General features: G+C 50.4%; 2 protein-coding genes across 15 annotated transcripts in view; one reads left to right on the forward strand and one right to left on the reverse strand.

Moving 5' to 3' along the window:
* Positions 1 to 5,012, forward strand: part of LARP1 (La ribonucleoprotein 1, translational regulator) — a 46,179-nt gene extending 41,167 nt beyond the window's left edge. For both annotated transcript variants that reach the window (XM_062002594.1, XM_062002593.1), the window contains exon 20: positions 272 to 5,012. In XM_062002594.1, coding sequence (XP_061858578.1) covers positions 272 to 493 — 222 coding nt within the window. In that variant the 3' untranslated portion in view covers positions 494 to 5,012. The remainder of the gene's footprint in view (positions 1 to 271) is intronic.
* FAXDC2 (fatty acid hydroxylase domain containing 2) lies at positions 2,400 to 22,136 on the reverse strand. Of its 13 annotated transcripts, XM_062002599.1 has the most exons (11): positions 17,877 to 17,952; positions 17,580 to 17,719; positions 14,964 to 15,045; positions 13,842 to 13,889; positions 10,761 to 10,852; positions 10,552 to 10,655; positions 9,774 to 9,895; positions 9,249 to 9,454; positions 8,415 to 8,520; positions 7,229 to 7,395; positions 2,400 to 6,303 (listed from the first exon to the last, which is right to left on the reverse strand). In XM_062002599.1, exons 4-11 carry the CDS (start codon positions 13,887 to 13,889, stop codon positions 6,147 to 6,149), a joined length of 1,002 nt encoding a protein of 333 aa, XP_061858583.1. In that variant the 5' UTR covers positions 14,964 to 15,045; positions 17,580 to 17,719; positions 17,877 to 17,952; the 3' UTR covers positions 2,400 to 6,146. The 13 variants fall into 13 exon arrangements, with proteins under 13 accessions (XP_061858583.1, XP_061858584.1, XP_061858582.1 ...); XM_062002600.1 differs by lacking the exons at positions 17,580 to 17,719; positions 17,877 to 17,952 and adding an exon at positions 20,511 to 21,688 and having other exon boundaries at positions 14,964 to 15,028; XM_062002598.1 differs by having other exon boundaries at positions 17,580 to 17,956.
* Positions 22,137 to 22,150: the final 14 nt, after the last annotated feature.

The raw sequence follows: 22,150 nt of genomic DNA on the forward strand, positions 1-22,150 counted from the left end.
GACTCATGGCCTTCTGGACTGTGTCCCTGTGTGAAAAGGAGGTGCCTGAGAGCAAAGTTGTGCTTGATTGGAAGTCAGTCTGTCGTTCTGTCAGCAAATCTGGCAGTGTTAGGTTTGTAGGGGAGGGCAGCTGTGTGCTTGGGGTGAGTATGTGTGCTCCTTGAGGGTCAGGGGGAGAAGCTGCTACTGAGAGGGCTATCTTCTCTGATAAGTGGGAAGGGCATCTGCATTTGGAGCAGGCTCTGCTCATCCTGGGCTGCTTCTTTTCCAGCCACCCATGGGGGAGGAAGGTGGACACAAGAGATACCCTACGATGTCAGGGGGAGACGGCAGGAAGCGCTACCCATCCCAGTCTTCCAGCAAAACGGTCAGCCAGTGCCCATCCAGCCAAGCCCACGCCTCACCCTGCCAGCCTGCGCAAGAGGATGCCAAAAACCTGAGCCAGCAAACCCCGGCCCCATCGGCTGCAGAGTCGCAGACAGCGGGGAAGTAGAGAGGCTGCAGCATCTGCTTCCTGCTGGGGACGGGGTGGGTTGGTGGGGGCTGGCTTGGAAGGGGAGACGCCGAGGGGGTGGGACAGGAAGGGAGCTGGAAGGCGGGTGCCCAGGAACAGGCTGCTCGGGAGAAACGTCAACGCACACGATTTTTTTCTCTTGTGGCTGGAAAGCAAAGACCATCTGCATCCAAAACAGCGTTTCGCTAGTAGAACCCTGACCCGAGCCAGACCCGCCCTTTGCTTTCCCTCCCCTCCTGTGCACACACTCGTGTCTTAGCGTCTCTTCGAAACAACAAAAGTAATCCTGGCTTGGGTTGGAAAGGGGAGATTTTTTATTGTTATATATATATATCAAGTTTTAAATTATTGCTGGAAGTTGGTCTGGATTTACCAAAACAAGTCTGCTCTGCGCAGCCCCGGCGCCTCCCTCCCTGCCCCGGCCCGCGGGACCCGCCGGCGCAGAGCAGCATCTTCTCGGCCCTCCCGCTTCCCTCCTTCCCGGCCTCTTCACCTCCAACCTTCCCCAGGGTCTGGCTCTCCCTCCCTTCCGTCACGGACAGTTTGGCAGTCAACCAAAGGACCTTTGCCAAGGATGGGCTCGTTGTGACTCCTTCCCGCGAGGCCGGCGGGCGCCTGGACTTGAGCCTGCCTGGACGCTGCAGCCGCTGCCCCACACGCAGAGACGGGACTTTGCAGAAGGAGCTTTTCTCTTCCTTTTCCCTCAAAAGAAACGACAACAGAACCCCCCAGCCCCCTCTAAAAACAACAACAAAGAAACTCTTTTAAAAAGACACATCTCCCTTTGCTTTCTTCCTTGGAAATGTTACTGAAGAAAAAAAACCCACAAAACTCACAAAACAAACAAAAAAAAAGGAAAAAACACAGGAAAAAAAAAAGTTGCCTTATGCTGGAGCTGGAGCTGGAGCTGGAGCCGCCGGGCGTCCTGCAGCAGGGGGCTGCCCGGCCCCTGCCCCGAGACTCCTCACGGCGCCGCTGCAGAGCTGATCTTCCCACGGCCTTTCCTCCGCGCCTGACCCTGCAGCAGCTCGCTCGGGGGCCTCCCCCAGCGTGGAGACCCTCTGCCAAGGCCGGATTCTCGCGGGGGGAAGGTGCCGAGGGCGGTCACCACGTCCAAGACTCGTGCTCGCACAGCAGCTGAAGCCGCTCTGTTGTGTATATACTGGTGTAGCGTCCTCCCTGCAGCAGCGAGTGTCTGCCCCGCTCCGTTCCTCCAGCGTGGGTGCCAGGCGAGCAGGGAGCTCCCTCAGGGCAGCCCTTGCTGCCAGTGTGTCCCCAGGGCCACTTAATGGCCTGAGGAGAGAGCGAGGCAGTCCCAGGAGCCTGTGTCTCGCTGCCCTCAGTGGGCTGTGGCTGCTGGGGAGACTGGTGCTGGACCTGCCCGGGGACTGAGGGCTCTCGCCTGGGTTTCCTTGTGCGACGTCTCTGGGTGGGCAGCTGCGTGGGGCCTCTGCTCGGGGCTGTGTCCCCGTGTGTCTCCAAGGGCTGAGGTGACACCGTGCTGCTCCTTGCTCAGCCGAGGCGATGGCTGCAGAGCTGCTTTGGCATTTGCTTGGTCGCTGTAGCCAGCAGGGGCTGGGCAGGCAGCCTGTGCCCCAGCCTGTGAGCTGCGCTCCCGCACAGGCAGCCGTGTGTGGGGGAGTGAGGTGTGCTGCTGCGCTGGAGGCAGCGCTGGAGACTCAGTTCCCACTGCAAGCGCAGAATCTCCTTTTCAGGCAGAGCCGTGTGCCGTGCTGTGCCGCGTTCCCTCCCGCCTCGGGGTACCTGCTGCGCTGCCGCTCAGCTTGTGGCTCTGCTGCACAGCGTCTTTTGTGCGGAGCGGGCACCACAAGCGGCTGCCGAGAGCTGCAGCTGCGCCCATTGCCTCCTCTGCGGTCACAGCCTGGTACGGGGGCTTTCCCAAAGGATCTCATTGAGCCGGAGCCGTGTGTCGCGGCTGGGAGGAGGTGAAGGAGCCACCTCTGCAGGGCTGGGGGATGAGCGTGGGCCGCTTGTCAGTGGGCCCTGGCCGAGGTGATCCCCGGCCCCAACTGATGCTGTGTCCGAGATGCTGCTGTAATAGATGGGGTGGGGGATGGGGGGCTGGTGCCCGTGGAGCAGCTTCGTGAACAGGGAGGATGGAAAGCACAGCTGGGTTCGAGGGAGGCTGGGGAGCTGCTACTTTGCCCTTTCCTGGTGGCGTGTGATCCTGCCTGGTCTGCCCAGCCCCGCAGGGCGCTCACCTCACACCAGCCGCCCGCCTGGCTGCAGCAGGTCAGCCCCAGCCCAGGGCTCGCAGGGCACCGCGGGCAAGTGATACTCGTACAGCGCTGCGGCCGTGACTGTTATCTCCAGAGCTCCCCTCTCGTGAGCCCGAGTTTGCCCCTGATTTGGGAGGGAGGAACCTCGGGGGCTGGGGGTCGGTCAGGGACGCCGGAGTGGCGTTGCTGGTGGAAGCGGGTCTGGACTTGCTGCTGTGTCCCTCTGCTCCCCTCGTCGGTGTGTGTTCTCTTTTCAAGTCAATTGTCTGCATTTTAGCAACAAAGGAAGTAGGAAATGAGGAATGAGCTCTGCACAGCAGCTCCTGCCGTGGAGGTGGTGTTGGTGGAGCAGGCTGTGGAGTTGCTGGGGTGGTAGGTGAGAGAAACGTCCAAGAGAATTCCCAAAATCGGAATCAGTTACAAGTTACCTTTTGATTTTTAAGACTGAGACTCTGGTCTTGGCATAGGAGAGTCTTTGTTCCCCTTCTGCCAAGTCAGTCGTTTGTCACAGTGTGGCCAAGGCCCCATGTGCCACCCCCCAGTGCCCCAGGGAGAAGGGGGTCAGAAGCATGATCCCAGCAGGTGCCCACTGCTGGATGTGTGACCCTGTGCCTTGCCTGACTGCGGGGCAGCCGTGTGGCTGGAGAGCAAGGGAAAGGCCGAGAGACGGCCCTTGCCCGAGGCAGCTGCTGCTTGCTCAGGTGGGATGGCTGTGGAGAGGCTTTCCCCAGCCTTGGGCCTGTGGGGGGACAGCTCTGCAGGGACACCAAACAGGGTCGGTGCCACTCTGAGGGATGGCTGTCCAGGGAGGGGGACTCCTCCTTGGCCTCCTGCTGAGGGTTTGGTTGTGCTTCTTGTTTGGGCGCTTCGTGGTCAGGTGTGTGCTCCCGTGAGTGCTGACCCGGCTGCAGCCCCAGCCCGGCCCCAGGATGCCCGGGGGCAGCGCCAGGGCAGTGCTCCCACCTCCCCGGCGGGCCCCAGGCCGCCGCAGCCGTGTGCCAGCCTTGTGTGGGGATGCTGGCGGTTGTAGCAGGCACAGAGCTCTGGCCTGGGGTCAGGAGGTGGAAGGTGTGTTTCGGAGGAGGCTCTGTTGTTTGCCGTGCTCATTTTGGCAGGGAGGTGGTAATGGTACTGCTCCATTGGCCTGCCTGTCCCTCTGCCTGCTCCCCCGCCTGCCCCGCTGGAGCAGCACACTGCCCCGTGGCACACGGCCGTGCTGAGGGGCCCTTCTGGCTGTTAAAACCTTCCCACTTATGTTGTCAAAAGGAAAAGGAAAGGTAAAAATAGAGGAAAAAAAAAAGGAAGACTGTAAGTGTAGCAAAGCTGTGTTTGCAACGCCTGCTTTCTCCTGGCTCCTCTGAGGCCGGGCTTGTCACTTGTCACTGTTTGGAAACGCGAGGCTCCTGGCCAGAGGGTTGCTACAGTGGGAAATGCCTCACTGACTGTGCTTTTCTAAAGCTTCCAATCCAGGTAATAGACTAAAGATCCTTTGGGTTTTCTTTTTTAGAGACTGTTCATCTCGGTGGTGGGGAGCAGGTGGCTGAGGGCAGCGTTCCAGTGAGTAGTTTACAGTTTCCCTTTCTGCAGACACTTGAACATAGGACCGATGTATCTGTGACAAGCACATCCCCGCAGGGAGGGGCCGGCGGGGCGGGGGGAGCGGCTGGGAGCGTGCAGCCGCCTCTCCCCTCCTCTCCAGCCTCTCGTGGTCCCGCAGGGGTTGGAAGCCTTTGGCTCCGTGGCTGACCCGCACCCCGCTGAGCTGCGCCCGCCAGGGTGGCCCTCGGCGCGCTCGCCTGGAGCAAAAGGGGTGGTGGTTCGATGTGCTGGCCCTTCTCAAACCCTCTGTGTCCCAACCTCAGCCTTCTGTTTCCCCAAACTAGAAAGTGTGTGCAACCTTCTTCAGCTGCATTTATCGTAGAGACAAACTTAAAATGACTCATCACAGGCCATGTATCACCTGGGAGGAAAATCTTGTGAATACGGCCCCGCTGTACATGATCCATCTCCTGTCGATAGTACATAATCTTTGACCCATGTGCTAGGATCATCGTCACATATAAAAGGAAAAGAGAAAAATGTAAAATACTTGAATGAGAGCTTGTATTATAACATTAATATTATTCAGAGTATCTGCTTTCTAGGCTGATGTGATTCATTATTCTAGTAATGCTTTAGTCCTTTGTAATTTGTGGTAATTATGCTTTTTCCTTTTTAATACAAAAAAAATGTATAAAAATAAAAACCTCAAAAGACAATGCAGCCTGGCTTTTCTGTCCTGCCAGCTTGCCCTTCCCACGGGACTGTGGGCAAGCAAACGGGCTGGGTTCATCCCTGTGTGGCTGCAGGGGGGTGAGAGGAGCAAGTTGGCTTCCACAGGCAGAGCTGGGCTGGCTGCAGGTCCGCTGTGCGTGTCCCCTCCTCGCAGGGCTTGCTCAGCACACGGCTCCAGCATCGGTGACAGGCAGGTGGCTTTTTAATCCCAGGCCCCAAAAAAAGGTTTGAGGCTGAAAAAGATCTCGGAGAAAATGCACCACGTGTCTTGATGGGTTGTGTGGGTACCTCTGGGTGTGTGCCCAGGGGCGGGTGCTGCTTTGTTGGGTCCTTCCTTAGCAGTCTTTTCCCAGGCTAGGACAGCAATAACTCCTCTCTGAGTCTGTCTGTAGCTGGTCATTGCACAGAGCTGCTCCCTTCGGTTTGTGGCTCCTCTTGGCGCAGGAGAAGCAAGATGAGGCTCAGCAGGAAGTGACATGCCAGGGCTGCTGCCTCGCAGCACTTCAGCTCTCCCCTGCCCCATGCAGGGAAACTCCCTTTGTGTTTGCAGGTGTTAGTTTGTGGATGAGGCCATGGAAGCCTCAAATTGAGACCTGCTGCCCCCTTACACGAGGAACGCAGCAGAGAGCATTTCCAGAGCAGTGGCCTGACTGACTTGCCACCTGGTTGCATCCCATATGCCAGGTGTTCTGAGGCTCAGAAAAGCAGTAGTTTTAATCCTGTCCCATGGAGTTGTGGTCATCTTGCTGGGTATTTCCGTGGAATGTTGCAGAAAGAGGCCAAAGCACAGCCTGTGGAAACTGAGGCGTTAAAACCTTCATCACAAGAACTTCCCAGAGTGCGTCTGGCTGGGGCACAGGCAGCTGAACCAAGGAACAGTGCAAGTAACTAGGGAAAAAAAGCCTAAACTCTGTTTAAAAAAAGCTTTTGAGCAATTTTGTGTGTGTGTGTGTGTGTGTGTACCTTAGAAAATAACAGCAGCAACAGTGCAGTCATTTGAAGCAGCATGTTGAAGTTCAGCTTCGGGTTCCGTTACTGAACAGTAACTTATCTCCCACTTAAAATACTATTTGGCATAAAGCATTGTGGCTGTGAGAAGCACAGGCTGCTGGGCTGCCTCACTCTGCCCTCCTGGCTGCCTCGGGGATGCTCTCTGAGAGGGGGGTGAGGCTGAGCAGGACCCTGTGTCTCTTGTAGGCTCTGCTTTGTCTGAAGACCGTGTCGGTTCCGTGCAGATAGTCCAGCACTCCCAAGACTCCGTAGCACTGGTTGAACCTGAAAGCCAAAGAGAGAATAAACATCACTGAGGACACCAAGGCTGCCTTGCGCATCCTGTTTCCATCTCCCTCCAGAGCCCTGAGAAGCTGTCCATGCGACTGCTGCCCTAGCAGCTGCACAGCCCTGAAACATCTCCTGCACCTTTCTTCCCTGTCTGTGCCCGTTGTTACCCAGCCACGGTGGCACTGAGCCACGTGTCCCTCTGGCTCTGGGGGCAGCTGCGGGAGCCGCACCACGGCCTGGCCCCAGTGCACAGCTCTGCAGGAAATGACCGTGGTTTGGGTGCTGCCACGCCAGGCAGCACTGCCACATCGCCCGTTTGCTATGGGAGAGGAAAGCTGCTGGAGGAAGCAGTCTAATGGATTTGGTGCAGACCAGGGGGACAGGAACACCTCTTCCACTGCTGTGGTACGTGTCCCTGAACAATCTGCTGCTGCTCTCTGCTCTCTGCAGTGCTGGACAGGGCTGAGAGGCTGCCAGGTTTGGGAAAAGTGTTATCTGATCACTGTTACCAATCCCATAGGAGACTAGTAGCAGTGTTCCTGTCCCATGGGAGAGGGACAGGGAGGGAGGCTCCCTGCCAATTTATTTCAGGAGCATGATTTGCTCTGGCTTTATTCTAGACCACATGCAGCATCTTCTGGGAAGAGCCTTGCAGAGACTGTCTCAGCTTGTGCTTGTGCTGGGGACAGTCCAGGTGGTACCTGCTGCTTCAGGCACTATGTGCCTTCTTCCCCTGTAATCCCTGAAATGCCCATCCTTAGCTGCCAGGGTTTTGCTTTAGAGAAAGCTTCCAAGTCAGGTGCTGGAGAAGGGCAGATGTCAGTGAGGGGTCTGCAGACCCACTGGACCCCAGGAAAGGAGCTTTGCCAGTCAGCAGTGCCAGGGCACAGGCAGGAGGGAAAGGGGTGCCCAGACATACTTGAGGTGGTGGAAGTCGTGGAACTCCGGTGATGGAAGGAAGGGCAGGTGGTAGCCACAGTGTGAAATGCTTGTTGTTAGGAGGGCAAGGGAGAACCACAGTGCAATCGAAACGATGTGAGACCCCAGGACCATCGGGCCAGTCATGGCAGGCAGCATGTTGGAGAACTGGAAACGAGAAGCAAACTCTACCTCATTAATAGGTCCACCACAAGCACTCTCCTTTAGCAGCTGAATTGTTTCACCTGGGTGGTACATTGCATTGGTTTTGTGCAAAGAGCACAAAGGGAAGGAAGATGCCTCTGCAAACACCTTACCAAAATTCATCAAAGTAATAATCTGGGCTGAGTTTTACTCGCTGCAAAACATGGTCACAGCCAAAGGTCCCTAAGCTTGTAGTAGAAGTTGGATGTGAGACCAAGCCAGGAGTGTGAGGGTAAAGTGATTCCAGTTGATCACCCTGGACTCGAGGTCTGAGTTTCACCCTGGAATAATGTTGAAGCTGCTCGTGGGAAACCTGCCAGTGGAAAGGCACAGCATGGGGACACGTGCAGTCAAGGCAGGGATGGGATGATCCTGGCTGCCTCCCTGCATTGTGTCCCACCAGAGGCACAATGGCTGTGGCTGCCCAGTCCAAGCTGATTGCATCACTGGCCTTAGCTGGGCCCTCAAGTATAACAGGTCATCCTGCTGCCCAGGGACCGTCAGCTACAGAGGCTCACGGGGCTGCTGCTGCAGCCCAGGACTACTGTTAACAGCAGACAGTACTTGTAAGTGGAATCCTCGGAAGGTGGGATGTGTTTCGTGAGATGCCTCAGCTGGAACAGTGCTGGGGACACTCCTGCAAACACCGATCCCAGCCACCAGCAGCAAAACCCCGTCAGGACTGTGAGACTGTGCTGTGACCCAGCGTGTGTCACAGCTCATGCTGAAAGCACTGCCTCTGCCCCAGCCCTCTTCATGCTCAAGGAAGCACTGTTCAGTCTGCTCCTATCTGCTGGAGGCCCCTGCATCTGTGATCTTTTGGGTAGCCCAGTCCAGGACACACTGGTTCTGCGACTTGGCCGTGCAGCTTGGCTCCCTCTCCCTAGGAAACAAGAGCCTGAGGCACCTCTGCTTTCCTCCTCATCCCACGGGAATCACGCTGCATGCAGGAACTAGAGACAGCTGTGGGAGAGTCCACTTACTATGTGCTCCAGCGGGTGAGCGTAAATGGAGATGATGCCAATGGGGGCTGTCCACTCGTGGTGCTTCTTGTGGATGTGTTTGTACAGGGCCGGGAGGTGAACGAGCCTGAGGAGAGACAAGGCAGGGAGGCAGATGCTGAGCCCCACAAGAAACGAACAGAGGCACACAGCACAGGATTTCTGACGGAGACTTGCTCAAACCTGGGAGCAATGCACAGAGGAAGATTTGGTTTGTATTTTCACTCTCTTGACTCTTCCTACCAGTAACTATTAGAGCCAGAACTGTAGCTTCCACGGGCCCTTTGTAAGAAATGGCTTTTCATGGGGATTTTTGTCTGCATTTGTATGAAAGGGAAACCTACATATTTCTGGGAACACTGCCCTTGCTTCTGCAGGGTCTTTTGCAGGCTTCTGTCCTTCCTTGCTTTAATTTTCCCCTCTCATGTTGGTGTCAGGAGCCAGGCTCTGTTTTGGAGGTGTTGTGAAGCGACGAGGAGATCAGTCACTGACCTCCTGAGCATTTTTCTTTCAGGGCAGTCAGTCTCCTTCTCTTTTCAAACAATGCTGGGTCACAGCTGTTGTGTAAAGCTACCTGTTTTGTTTCTCCCTTGGCTTCTCAGCTGCTCCACCTTTGTAATTGTATCCATTTTTTGCTGACTGTGGGTACTGGCAGCAGCTGAGCCTCATGTTGTAAGGGAGAACCTGTAAGTCTCCCCACGTGAATACAAGATTGGTGAAAGAGGGGGCACTAGGACTCCTGCTGTTGCAAGGGGTGGGTATAAGCTTAACAGCATGGAGGAAGAACAGACAGTCCTGTACCTGTGCTCAGCTCACCTGTGTGTATAATAGAAGAGAATTTCCTCTATTAAGATAAAAATGCATAGCTCCACAAGCAACCACTGGAAGGTGGGTAATTCCTTGCTGAAGGTGTTGCCCCACCACTTCATGACGTAGAACATGGGCACAAGCATGGGCACGGAGATACAGAACTGATTACACAGCACTGTGTAGATGGCTTGGCACAATTTCTTTGTGTCTACCTGCAAAAGAGAAGTCAGGACTTGAGGCTAAGTCAGAAGCAGGGAGGCTTTGAGACAGAAGGATAAAGAGCTTTAAGAATTGTAGGCAGCTGCCATCTCAATTTTGAGATCAGCTTTTCAACAAGCAGTCAATCCAGATCTGATCAGTAGCCTAATTACAAGAACTGCCTTCCTCTCTGCAGCAGATATACAAGACTCAGCTTGATTCTCCTTGAAATCCTATCTGGTTGCAAGAGGAAAGCACAACAGGTTCTTCTCCTTGCTCCCAGCCTAAGTGAGTGCACAAAGTGTTTAGCCAGCAGAAGAGGCACATACTTACAGGATCATTCTTGCCCAGCTGGATGCGATAGCGAGTAATGAAAGTGGGCTTTCCTGTTACATCAGCCACCATCAGGATTCCGTTGAGGCACCAGAAAGCAAGGGTAGGCACCGCTCCAGCCCCTGTGGTGTGAGGAAAGGGCAGGGATGTGTGAATAAATCGAGAACTATGGCTACATCAGAAACAAAACACAGTGGTGTAGTATCCAGAGGACCTTGCTGGGATCCAGATGAGGGCTGCCTTGAGATGCTTTAACGTGAGATACGGGTGAGTTCTGACATCCAGGTAAGACCTGGGGAATGGGGAGGAGGTTAGAGCAGACTAATGTCTCGTAGGTTGAAGCTTGCCGCAGCTGAGGCTAAGAAAAGGCTCCTCTGGGAGGCAGAGGGTGCCTGCCATGGGTGGTTTTTAAATACAAGTAAGATAAGGTTGAGTTGATGCCTGGGATCTTGCAAGGTTCCTACCAGGCCTGTTCACCAGCTGTTAATTTTACTCAGACAACAGTTTCATAGGTGCTACAGCAAGAGTAGAAGTCACTGATTTTAATTTTCAGTAACTAATTCTGTTGAGACTTTCAGTGTCTTCACAGGGAAGCCATTTCAGCAGCAGCAAAACATCACATTTTTAACCTGTGTGGGGGTTAGGCCAAGGCAGCACAGTGGCACCACAGCAGCTGTGGCTCAAGGATTAGTGAGTTTGGGAAGGCACATCCATGTCTCCCATTTAGATTTAGTACATTTTAGGATGGTTCCTCCAGCAGAGAGCTGCTAAAACTCACCAAAGAGGAAGATTGTCCACTCGTTTCCCTCAAACAGGTAGTAGAGCTTTAGCCATGTTGTTTGCCAGAAGTGGCCTGAAGCATCCCAGATAGTCTGCATGTACCTGTGGGAACAAGTGTTCTTGGTTGCCCATCTTTTTTCATCATCCACTTTTCCCCCTCTGCATAGAGAGGTTTCTCTTCAAGCCCCTTTGTTTGAACAACCTTACCAAGGAAGGAAGTTCACTAAGGCAGTGAAGACGAGCAGACTTGTTCCAAGGACATGGGTAGTGATCTTCATGGCATTCCAGAGCTTCTCCTCCTGTGGGCAAGCAACAAGAGTGAGCGTGTGCTGCTGTGTCCTGCACTGGTGTTTTTTGTGTTTGAAAGGCAGGAGGTGAGGGCAGTCCTATGATGACCCCTTTTGTTCCACAAACTCTCTGAAGAACACACTGTAAGACAGTTGTTATGGGGTATTGTGTGTAATTGAGATGGGGAGCACATGCACACCCATCTGCCACGCTTACGGAGGCCTGAAGTGTCACTGACACGGAGTATCTCTGGGATAAGCAGAGGGAGAGGAAGGACTGCTGATTTGACCCTCTTTGTTGTTATTTGGCGCACTTACGGTAGCTGGAGGACTGGGATATAAGGGGCTCTGGTTAACTCAGAGAGGCAGGAAAGGAAGATGTGGGGGTAAGGAAGGGTGCTCCATCTCGACACCTCTCTCCCTCAGTATTTTCTCCCTCCTGGTATGCTGTATGTTTTCCCTCCACAGCAGTGAAGCACTGTTGTGCTCAGGTGATCCAACAGCCCCAGTTAACACAAAACCACTCTTCTCAATTTCCTCTTTGCTATGAAGACTGATTCTGAAGTCAGGCTCACGTGCTCAGCAGCTTGCCTTTTCCCCCAGGTACAACAGGTTTAATACAGGACATTACCTTTCCCTGCATAATTCCCTTTGCTGTGCCTTTAGGTCATCACAGGAGCAACTCGGCTCTAGCACTGAGAGTACAACTTGGCTAGTAGGTACCACGTGCCATCTGTATTGAACAACTGCACATTGACAAGGAGAAAAAATACTCAACTTTTCAAAAGCAAAAAGTTCTGTAAATCCCTGCTCTTGGTCACAGAAATACCTCCTGAAGAACTAGTCTTGTGTCCAGCCTACGGGCACCTGTGAAGTTGGCATGGCTCTTATCACAGGAAGGACTTTTAACTATAGAAAGCAACTGCAAGAGAGTCAGAACATTACCAAGGAGACCATTTGATTCCAGGAACAGGTCTTTTCAAAGAGTCTTATTCAATATATTTGAGCATGTCATTATTCAAAGCCAAGCTGTTCAGCAAATACATGACCAATGTACTACCTGCCCTGTAGAGTAGCTCAAGTTGGAATTGCTTCTGGAGCTCAGCAATCTTAGTTTAGGTTTCCTTGGGTGAAAATGCATTATATTTATCATTTAATTTTTACAAAAATTCAATCAATGCAGTTCAGAAATAAGCAGCAGTGTGATAAGCAGCTAGTGACTTGTTCACTACTCGGTCCTTCCTGTTTTATAACTGTGGTGGTATGCTGCACAAACACAATGGACTAAAACTGGCATGATTCATAGTTGGTGCCCCGTCTGTCTCCTGCCAGAGAGGACAAACAAGAGCAGCTGCTCACTAATAGATGCTGAATGCAGGTGTGTTTACAGTAAGGCAGTGAGAGGAATCCTCTCTGCGTGGCCTTCAGTGGCCTTAAAGAGCTTCTTTAAGACTCTGTGATGTTAAACACCGCCCAGGACTTGTCAGCAATATTTATCTGTCCCAGGACAGAACTTTGCTCATTAGTGCTGAAACTTTCCTCGTTAAAACAACCAACCATTTCCTCCTATCATCTCTTTCTTTTTCTTTCAACAACTGGGCAGGAAGGAGTTTAAAGGACTCTTGCCCTACAGCTTGATGACTGTGAACCCCACGCCTTTATATCAGAAGCAATGCAATCAGTTGCCAGTATCATCACGGGGTGCACTGAGCCACCTCTTCCAGCTCCAGATCATGCATGCTGGACTCTGGGCTGGAGATCTGCTCTCTTAGCAGTTTCATACTTCAAACTGCATCCATGTTATGTCTCGTGTACCCTGACATAGACTTTCTTAATCCTTAGACCCTGGAACATGATCTACGTATTCTGTAGAAGAGCAGTTACAAAAGCTATACAGAGCTTTTTAACAGAATCACATCCTGTATATCCTTGTTTCTCCTGGGATGAAGAAACAACATACCAAAGAAAAACTCTGATGTCTTACACGTGTCAGAATTTTTAGTTAGGCCAAATAATGTTTCTGATTCTTTAGCATCCTCCAGCTGGAGAACTCCAGCAGAAGCTCCTGCACAGTAGTCTCCAAACTCTGATAATCACACTGATTGCTTGAGATACAGCCCTTAAAGGGCTTGTACAAGTTGCCAAATGCCTTACCTGCAGAACAGGATTGCTGCCTGCAAGGTAAAGAATCTGGAGCACATCAGCTGGGTAAAGTATTGTTTACCAGGATGACTTTAAGAGCAAGGCACAGTCAGGTGGCACAGCTGCTGGTTACAAGGGAGTGCTGTGGTCTCTTGCCATGCAGGCACAGGTAGTGGGGCATTTGTCACAGAACCACAGAATCTTAAGGGTTGGAAGGGACCTGGAAAGCTCATCCAGTGCAACCCCCCTGCCAGAGCAGGGCCACCTAGCGCAGGTCACACAGGAACTCATCCAGCTGGGTTTGAATGTCTCCAGAGAAAGAGACTCCACAGCCCCTCTGGGCAGCCCCTGACAGTGCTCCCTCACCCTCACAGGGAAGAAGTTTTTCTTTGTGTTTCTTTGGAACCACTTATGTTCCAGCTTGTACCCACTGCCCCTTGGACATCACTGAGAACAGTGTGGCTCCATCCTCCTGACACTCACCATTTATGTATTTGTAACATGAATGAGGTCACCCCTGAGTCTCCTCCAAGCTGAAGAGCCCCAGCTCCCTCAGCCTTTCATTGTAAAGGGAGATGCTCCACTTCCTGAATCATCTCTGTGGCCCTGTGCTGAACTCTCTCCAGCAGCTCCCTGTCCTTCTTGAACTGAGGGGCCCAGAACCAGACACAGTATTCCAGATGTGGTCTTGTTGTCACTTGCTGGAAAGGGGAAAAAATGCTGGGAGAATGTTGCTGCGGTGCTAGGAGCAGAGCTAAAGTGACCAGAGTGTGGATGTGTCTGTCATGTCTCTTACAAGATGACTCAACACATCCAGCCTTACAAAGCACCTGTGTAACAGGCGGCTTTGATCCTTTACCTGCTTCTGCCGCTCAGCCATGGTGGAATATCCAGAGTCTCTTTTCATCTGAAATAAGAGGTAATCTAAGTAAGTGAACCTTGTACAGCTTGAGAGGGGAACAACACACTGCTGACAATGGCAAATCCCTTGAAGTTCAGCTTCAAAACTGTACAATGTCTATGCTGTGCTCTGTCTGTTCTGCTCCCTCCTTCATGTTGGCCACTGAGCAAAGCTGAGCTCCTGAGAGGAAAAATCCCCTGATTTCCTGATGAGTTGGTATTGTCCCAGAAGACTTCACAGGGGTGCAAGGGTAACAAAGGAAAATGGGAGAGCAGCCCAAGCCAAAGCCTTTGATCACAGCACTGGTGTGTTGTGGCCAGGCTGCCTCCCTTGCTGTGGTCCAGGAAGGCATTGCCTGCAGCAGGAATGTCAGCCCTGCACGGCTGCAGGGAAACGATGACCTGGCACGTGGATCCTTCCCTAAGGACAACAGGCTGTTGAACTAACCAGGATGAAAACAAAAATCTGACTGCAACAAAGTGAGTTCATGCCACACAGAATTACCACAGTGGAGCCCCACACAGCTTCCACTCACGTGGCTGAAAAGCTGGAAGTTACAGCATGACTCACAGTGAGAAAATCATCTCTGCTTCAAGTCCTGCTGTGGTCAGTGTGAGGGTTTGAAGTCCTAAATGCACAGGTGGCCACCTCGTAACAAATCTCCCTGCAGTTGGCTCTGGCTTGACCATTTGTTGCTGCTCCTGTTGGTGCTTCCCTGCTGTCCATGGCTATGGGAAGCTCTATTTCAGGGCATGCTGTGGCTGTCCTAGAGATTATAGTGCTGCACTCTTACCATAAATTACAATTAGCAAAAGCTAATAAGACATTCCTTAAAGTTTTCTTGGCTTCACCCAGTCTTTAACAACAAACACATGAATTCTAACAATATGGAGGCCAGATTACTGAGGATTGCAGCACTTAATCCATTTTGCTTTCCATACACAGAGGAGTACTAAGGCACAGGCAAACTGTGTTAGCTAGGGTAACAAGGGAAAAAACAAAGAAGGCTGAAAGGGGCCTGTCTGAGGTACAAAGAATCAGTTGGAAAATTACTCATTAGAAAGGTGATTATTCTGTTACCTTTATGATGACAGGAAGCCTCTTGGGAGTACTCCTGTCGCAGCGCTTCAGAAAGGAGGAATACACTGCCAAAAAGAAGTGCCTGGATTTGCCAGGAGGTTATACTTTAGCTTTGACAAGACAGCTTTTACAAATGCAAGTCTCTACGTGTTTCCAGCTCTGTTTCTCTGCATTATGTGTTGTTATAAGACAGAAAAATCAGACACCTCAGTTCCTGCTTGGGTTGCTGCTCTCTCGTGGACAGCAAAGGACGAGGCCAGCCCACCACACTACGTATGTTAGTGGAAGAAACTGATGTTAAACAGTTCTGAGAAGACAAACAAACCAAACCAAAGCAGGCAAAAAGTGATTTGAAACTTGAAACCATGAGCCTGAACTTCCAACCCATTTGCACACTAGGGTTCTATGTGCTCCCATGGGAGATGTTAACTTGTGGTAGCAGCCTTAAAAATATAAACAGCTTTGTATCCCATGGCCAAACAAACGGTAGAGGGAGGTGCCCTAATGTGCCATCACTTAAAATGAGACTGTGTTAAGGCAGCCACGGTGTCCTAGGGCTTCTCATCCTTCCCCATGTAGCTTTTCACTCTTCTTTGTGAGACAGTAGAGTAAATCTATGAGATCTTCTGTATGGGTTTTTTGCCAACCACTACCTTATTGAAATAATATGTCATAGTTGGACTTTAACATACCTGGTGAAGGATACCTATAAGCAGCAACCACAGCTAACGTGCCAGCCCGAACAGAACAGGGTATGTACCTTGCCGCAGGACAAATTGATCTTATCTTCATTTCCAAAGGACCTCTGATCACAGCAAAGCCTTTTACATTAGGCAACATGCACTATACACCCATCTTGTCACACAGATCCTCTCAGTGCACGTGTGAGCACTGTCTCCAGAAAAAACACACTGCTAATGCTTGAAATATGTCAAGCTTGATCAATCCATTCCTTTCTGAGGCTTTGCTCCATTTGAGCTTTCTTAGCAAGTTGTTCAGAGCCTTCAACAGTTCAGTTTTGAGTCTCAGCATGGATGGAGATTCCACAGCTCCTCTGGGATATTTGTTCCAGCATTTGACCACCTTCACTGTGATTTTCTGCCTCTCCCAGTACCTCAGAATTTCCCTTGTTATCCATAACAACCCCTTGCACTTTTGCTGTGCTCCTCCCTGGCTTTTCTACAACCACTCCGTTGGGAGCTGAAAAATGAAATTATTGTGTTGGGATGGGACTATAAACAGTGTTTGCCATAGTTTTCTGTGGTTAAAGACATTATTCTACTCTGATAAACTTGTAGTAGGCAGAATTAGGTCTCAGAGAGGCAGACATAAAAGGCATATCTCAGGTAGCTGCTTTCTGTAAGGCTGGTGCTCTGGAACGTTTTGTCCTTACTGTGCTGAGTCAAACCCTAATCAGTCTTTGCATGTGAAGAGCTAGAGAGCAGGGCACAGCAGAAAATGAGACTGCTTTGAGTTTTTACAAGAGGAAAAAGCTATTGCTTGATTGAGTCTCATATTCTCTGAGTTTAGGAAAGGGTTAAAATTACAATCACATTTCTAGTAGCAGTCCTTCTAAAATAATGCAATTATGACAGAGGTCTTGGTTAGGTAAAGACTTCCAGTTTGAAAGAGTGCTGCCAAGTCACCCAAACTCTTCCCAAACTCTCAGTACACTGCCTTTACTAAGTCACATTTACAGGACAACAATTGACAGTATTTACATTAAAACAAGATGCACTTTTGATAGATGAGGCTTTTCCCAACATCTCATTACCTGCCTTTTTATTGTTGCTGTTGGATAATATCTCTTCTGACTGAGAATACACCAAATACATTAAAACACCATTCATGTAACCGTGGCTGTTTTGACAAACAACAAAAGCCATTCAGCTGCCTGGCACTGACCTCAGGTTGGGGTGTTACACAGTCCCAAAGCAATCAGTGAAGATCTTGCTTGCCTGCAGCTATTTCTAAATATTAGCTAGAAGCGGTGCTGTTTAAAAAGCAAAAGTGCTTGATGTTAAAGGGGAAACACTAGTCATGCACTAGTCAGTAAAGAATTCTAATACTTGTAAAAAAATCATTCCCATGTACTTCATCACTTGTCCAACAGCTGTTCATTAAGTCACAGAGCTGTTTTCACTGAATTTTCCACTTCAGGTACTAGAAAAAGACAGTTTGTCCAAGTCAGGTTTTAAAGTGCTCCACATAATCCGAAAAGAACTGTCCCGATTCTTACATTTGTTGGAACATTTACATTGTTATTTATGTCCTATCTCTGCTGTCTGTTGCCCCGACAGCCCCAAGCTAAGGCTGCCCAAGTGCTCTCGTATTGCCCCCAGTACTCTACGGCATCGCATCCTCCTCCTGACACCAGCCACAGTTCTGCTGCTTGTGGGGGCTGCTGAGGAACAGGGTACATCAGCTGGGATGGACTGTCTGCCTGCCAGACTCTTGGTATTCCTTTTTCCTTCTGCTTGATCTTCTGTTGTAGATATTACTTCACTGGTATCAACCCTTATAGCCCATAGACAGTGGAAAACAGCTGTGCCTGAGAGAAAAAAGGCTACAGATCTCCATGACACTATGGAAAGGAAAACGTTAAGGACAACTTACCTGGTCACCAGAGATGCTGCGTACCAGCTACACTATGTGGCCAGACACTGGACTACACGTTGCTCTTGGTGATGTCCTACTGTGCCAAGCACTGTGCAGGTCTGAAGGCAGCTTTTCCTATGACAGCTTACAATTGTACTCTATGCAGACACATGAAACTGCCTTTTAATGACTTCTCCAAAGTTTCTACCCTATCTTTCTAAGCTACTACACCCCTGATGTCTGGCTGCCCATTCTTTGCTCCCCTTCTGCTGATGGAGCCTAAGAGAGGCACTTTTTGTCTATTCAGCTCCTCACCTTTGACTACTGCTCTGGAAACTTTATGAGGATGATGGGGTGTGTTTCCAAGCAGGAGCTGGCTGTCCCCTCCCAGACAAGTCACGTGAAGCCAGTGCCATGTACTGGCAGCACTCCCCGTGCACATGCGCAGGCTGTCTCTCAGTTAAGCGCTGGGAATTCATCTCTGCAGGTAACAGTTTTTCATCAAGAGTTAACAGCCGTATCTGAGAATAAAAAAGCCACTTACACCTTAAAGAGAAGTATTTTTTACAACGTGCTCACTAGTGTTTCGAGCCCAAAATAGATAATGGCAGAGCAACTGGATGGGTCAAAGCTGTATTTGTTAAAAGCAACAAGGGTTACTGTGGTTAAAAGAAAGCAGCCCTGTTCTCATTGTGTTGTATCGAGTCTATAAATCACACCAACACTGTTACTCCATAGTGTCCTTAACCAGTTACAGGTATTGGTTCCCTCTGTAAGGATGAGATGCAAACAGGTTAGAATGTGCTTGGGCTCAGCTGTCCTTAGATATGATGTTTAGAGACTCTGAAGTCTGTAACTATAGTGTTGCGGGAAGCAAGATGTAACTTGTAGTTGCACTGGTCTGTGTGTCTGTAATGTACCTTACCCAATACATGGTGCTCTGAACTGAGGGTGCTACTTGCCATAACTTTACAGCTTTATCTTTCCACACTAGGAAAAACAAGGAACATCCCCTCTGCCCCACAGTTAGCCTTGTGTGGCTCTTGGCAGGTGAAACACCACACTCCCGTTTGGTAAGTAACACCTCAAGCTAGCAGCAGCTAGAGCTGCAGAGAGATCTGAGAGAACCAAGAATGGTGGTTCCTCATTGTCTGCACCCGCTTTCTCGTGCTTCCCACTAACTACATCTGTACCTTCATCAAGTAACTTTTGGTTTTGGTTGGGGTTTTTTTTCTGGAAGGAAAGTACTCCCAGAATTCCCTTCCCAACCTCACATTGTTTGTCCTTTTAGTGGGGTAAACATTTGTTGTTGTTTCATTTCAGATTGAAGTCCGCGCTACTGTTTTCATTGCCGCTTTCTCTTGACTAATCCTCACTATTGTCACGTACAGAAAGAGCTTGTAATTCTTAGCTGTTGCTGCTAATTGTTGTTTATCACAGACAGCAGATTCAGCAAGGAGGAATGCAATTCCTTCAAACTATTTACACACGTGCAGAGGAGGAAGTAGGAATCAGCGTTTTAGGGGGGAACAGGAACACTGTCCTGAGCTGCTCTTTACTTGGACTGGAGCTTGCACCGGGAGGAATGCTCATCTGATGGCCAAAAGCAGGTGATAAGCCAGTGAATTTCACAGACCTCAGTGTTTCTTTTTAACTGCTGCTCAGTTTTGACAGGGCTTATCTCTGAATTATTTACCTCTAAGAGGTAAGCTCAGCAGATTAGTCATAAGGACGTCAACGTGCCATGAGTTTGTGTCTTGCGCAAGTCGGCAGTAACCTAAAAGCTGCTTGTCCGTTGGCTACCCTGTGCCCTGCGCTAGCATCGTCATCACAAACCCTTCAGCAGCAGTGCAATCATTGCTGAGGCATGTAAGGTGTCTGATTTCTTCTCAGCAGAAAGGCTTTTTGATCAAACTCTCCATAAAATAACTTCTCTTTGTTCACTCTCCACAGTTTTTGTAACGGTCACTGTTGGGGAAAAAAACCCCAAACATCAGAAGGAGAAAAGCTATGAATCGTCTTCAGGAGTGTACAAACCTACACTGATTGTTCCTCTAACCTTGAAGAGGAATCTGAAGTCAGCACATCTCACCAAATCATTAATTCCCTGCACTCCAGACTGTATTTCTTGCTGTCTGCCGGGGAACACGTGTGCAACCACCCAGCAGTGCAGCAGCACACTTTGGAAGCATCTGTGGATGCAATGGAAGGGTTAGGAAAATGGGAACGATGGCCTTGCCCTTATGCTTCAAGGATGTTCAGCAGTAGTTGCATCTTTTTAATTTGCAACTCCCATTTTAAGGTTTCCTTAAGTACGTTTTCTGCCATTTGTGGTGCTGTTTCTGAGCTCTGAAGGAAGGACAGATCCAGGACATGCAGCTCAAGCTGTCTCCTGTGAAAATGCTGAGCTAAAGCCCTTTATCCCACCTTAGGATGTAGTGTGTCCATACAAACTGTGTGTTTCATAGAACCATAGAGAGGGTGTGAGGACTCTTCAAGAACCTGCTTTGGAGTTCTGGACCTGCAAGACTCAAATACAAGCACTATGAGGCTTTTTTTGTCTGTTTTGAAGAGCAGGGTGCCTTTTCTAGCTACTACTCTTCTTTACCAGCCATGATCAAAAAACCAAATTCTGATCTCCTTGAGCAAAACACATTTCCAGTTCTCAGCGCTGGTCCTTGTAAACATTCTTGAATCACACTACATGCAAACCGGCCAGTGTAATTTATCACAAGTGATTACTTCCTACAAAACGTTTCATATCAGACCAGCAAGGCACACAGACGTTTGGTGTCCTAAGGAGATTCATTTTCCCTTTTACCCATGGGTTCAACATACCTTCCAGTGCTGGGTGTAAGAGCAAGAAAAAGGATGTATTTTATTTTGAACACTTTATGAAAAGAACCTTACATTTACACAAGTGCTGTAATCCAGCCTGCTGTTATTTACCTGCTAACAACGTATGTTTTCTTGCACGAATCCCAAACTCCAGTGACCACAGGAAGAAAGGTGATTACTTTCTGCCAGTCTAGCACACTGCATTATACATTTCGCAACACAAGAGACTGCAGAGCTAAGGCAAAATGGCCATTATCTTTCATCTGTAAAGATAATCTTTGAATCAAAATAACATTCAATAATGGGATGTCATAAGATGCTGACAGCACCAAGGTCACTTGATAGAGAGCAGTACCTGGAGAAAACTCTTCTTTAAAAGTTACTTTTCTGCTGAGGTATGAACATTAAACCTGAGACACTGAACCACGTCTGAAGTGTAAAAGATACCACTGTTTTTTCCAGTATCAAAATGACAGGCAAGTAGCTGAGCTTTGGTGAGAGGACAAGACTCCCAAATGGTGGGCAAGTAACACCTCTGCAGCAGTACCAGAACTGCAGTACTTTGTATTAGAGATGCAACCCTGTAGATGTAGATCTACGCTTAATTATTAGTAGATAAACTTCCAAATAAGCTCAGTACCTGCTGCCACCATCATCCAGCAAAGGAAGCGTTGGCAGGTATCTTACACCAGAAATTACACTATGTTGCCATACCAGATACAAATGTCTGTTGCTGACCTAATTTAAATGGCATTTCTAGAACAGGACTCCCTGTCCAGTTCTGGGCTCCTCAGCTCAAGAGGGACAGGGAAGTGCTGGAGAGAGGCCAGCGCAGGGCCACCAAGATGATCAGGGGACTGGAACATCTTTCATATGAGGAAAGGCTGTGGGACCTGGGGCTGTTTAGTCTGGAGGAGACTGACGGGGGGGAAATCTCATTAATATTTACAAATATCTAAATGGTGGATGTCAGGAGGCTGGGGCATTACTTCTTTTCTGTTGTATCCAGTGACAGGACAAGGGGTAACGGAAAGAAGCTGGAACAGAAAAAGTTCCCTTCAAAGCACATGAGAAAAAACTATTTTACTGTTGTGGTGAGGGAGCCCTGGCTCAGGCTGGGGGTTGTGGAGTCTCCTCACGAGGTTGTCGGAACCTGCCTGGGCACGTTCCCATGCGACCTGATCTCGGTGGCCCTGCTTTGGCAGCGGGGGTGGACCAGATGGTCTCTAAAGGTTCCTTCCAACCCTACCATTCTGTGATTCTATGATTCTAGAAGTGTGCAGCCACAGATACGTGAACAACAACTCGTAAGCTGCTGCTGGAGTAGGCAGAACGTCAACTAATGACCTTGCTATGCGGTACCTCCAAGCAACACGTGCCAGGACAGGAGCGGTTGGTCCGCGTGGCCTTGAGGCAGACACCCTCATCCCGCCGCACGGCCCTGCGTGCCCATGCGGGGCGGCACAGCACGGGCCTGTGCGGCCGCGGGGAGCCTCCCGCCTCGCCACAGCCCAGGCCCGACGGCGGCTGCAGCCCGCGGGTCGCTGCCGCGACGCTGTCCTGTCCTTTCGGAGAGGCTGTTTGGTCTCGTTTCGGGGACGTTCCGCCGCGGCCCGGTGTCGCTGTCCCTGAGGCGCTGTCTGCGCAGCCGCTGCGCGCTCCTCCGCGAGAGCAGGGCCGCCGCCGCCCCTCCGCTTCCACCCCCGCGGGGAGTTTGGAGCCACCCGCCGCTCCGGCGCGGGGAGCCCGGG

This window comes from Colius striatus, chromosome 9, assembly GCF_028858725.1.
Source record: "Colius striatus isolate bColStr4 chromosome 9, bColStr4.1.hap1, whole genome shotgun sequence".
Classification (NCBI taxonomy): Eukaryota; Metazoa; Chordata; class Aves; order Coliiformes; family Coliidae; genus Colius; species Colius striatus.

Bases quoted from the DNA above. Each gene is read 5' to 3' on its own strand.
- FAXDC2 (XM_062002596.1), bottom strand. From the start codon at position 18,003: ATGTGCACGGGGAGTGCTGCCAGTACATGGCACTGGCTTCACGTGACT. The intron at 10,656-10,755 runs GTTGTTCAAACA...TTGTTCCCACAG, and splicing joins GAACTTCCTTCCTTGGTAAG to GTACATGCAGACTATCTGGG. The intron at 6,304-7,228 runs GTATGTCTGGGC...TTTGGCTTTCAG, and splicing joins CACGACTTCCACCACCTCAA to GTTCAACCAGTGCTACGGAG.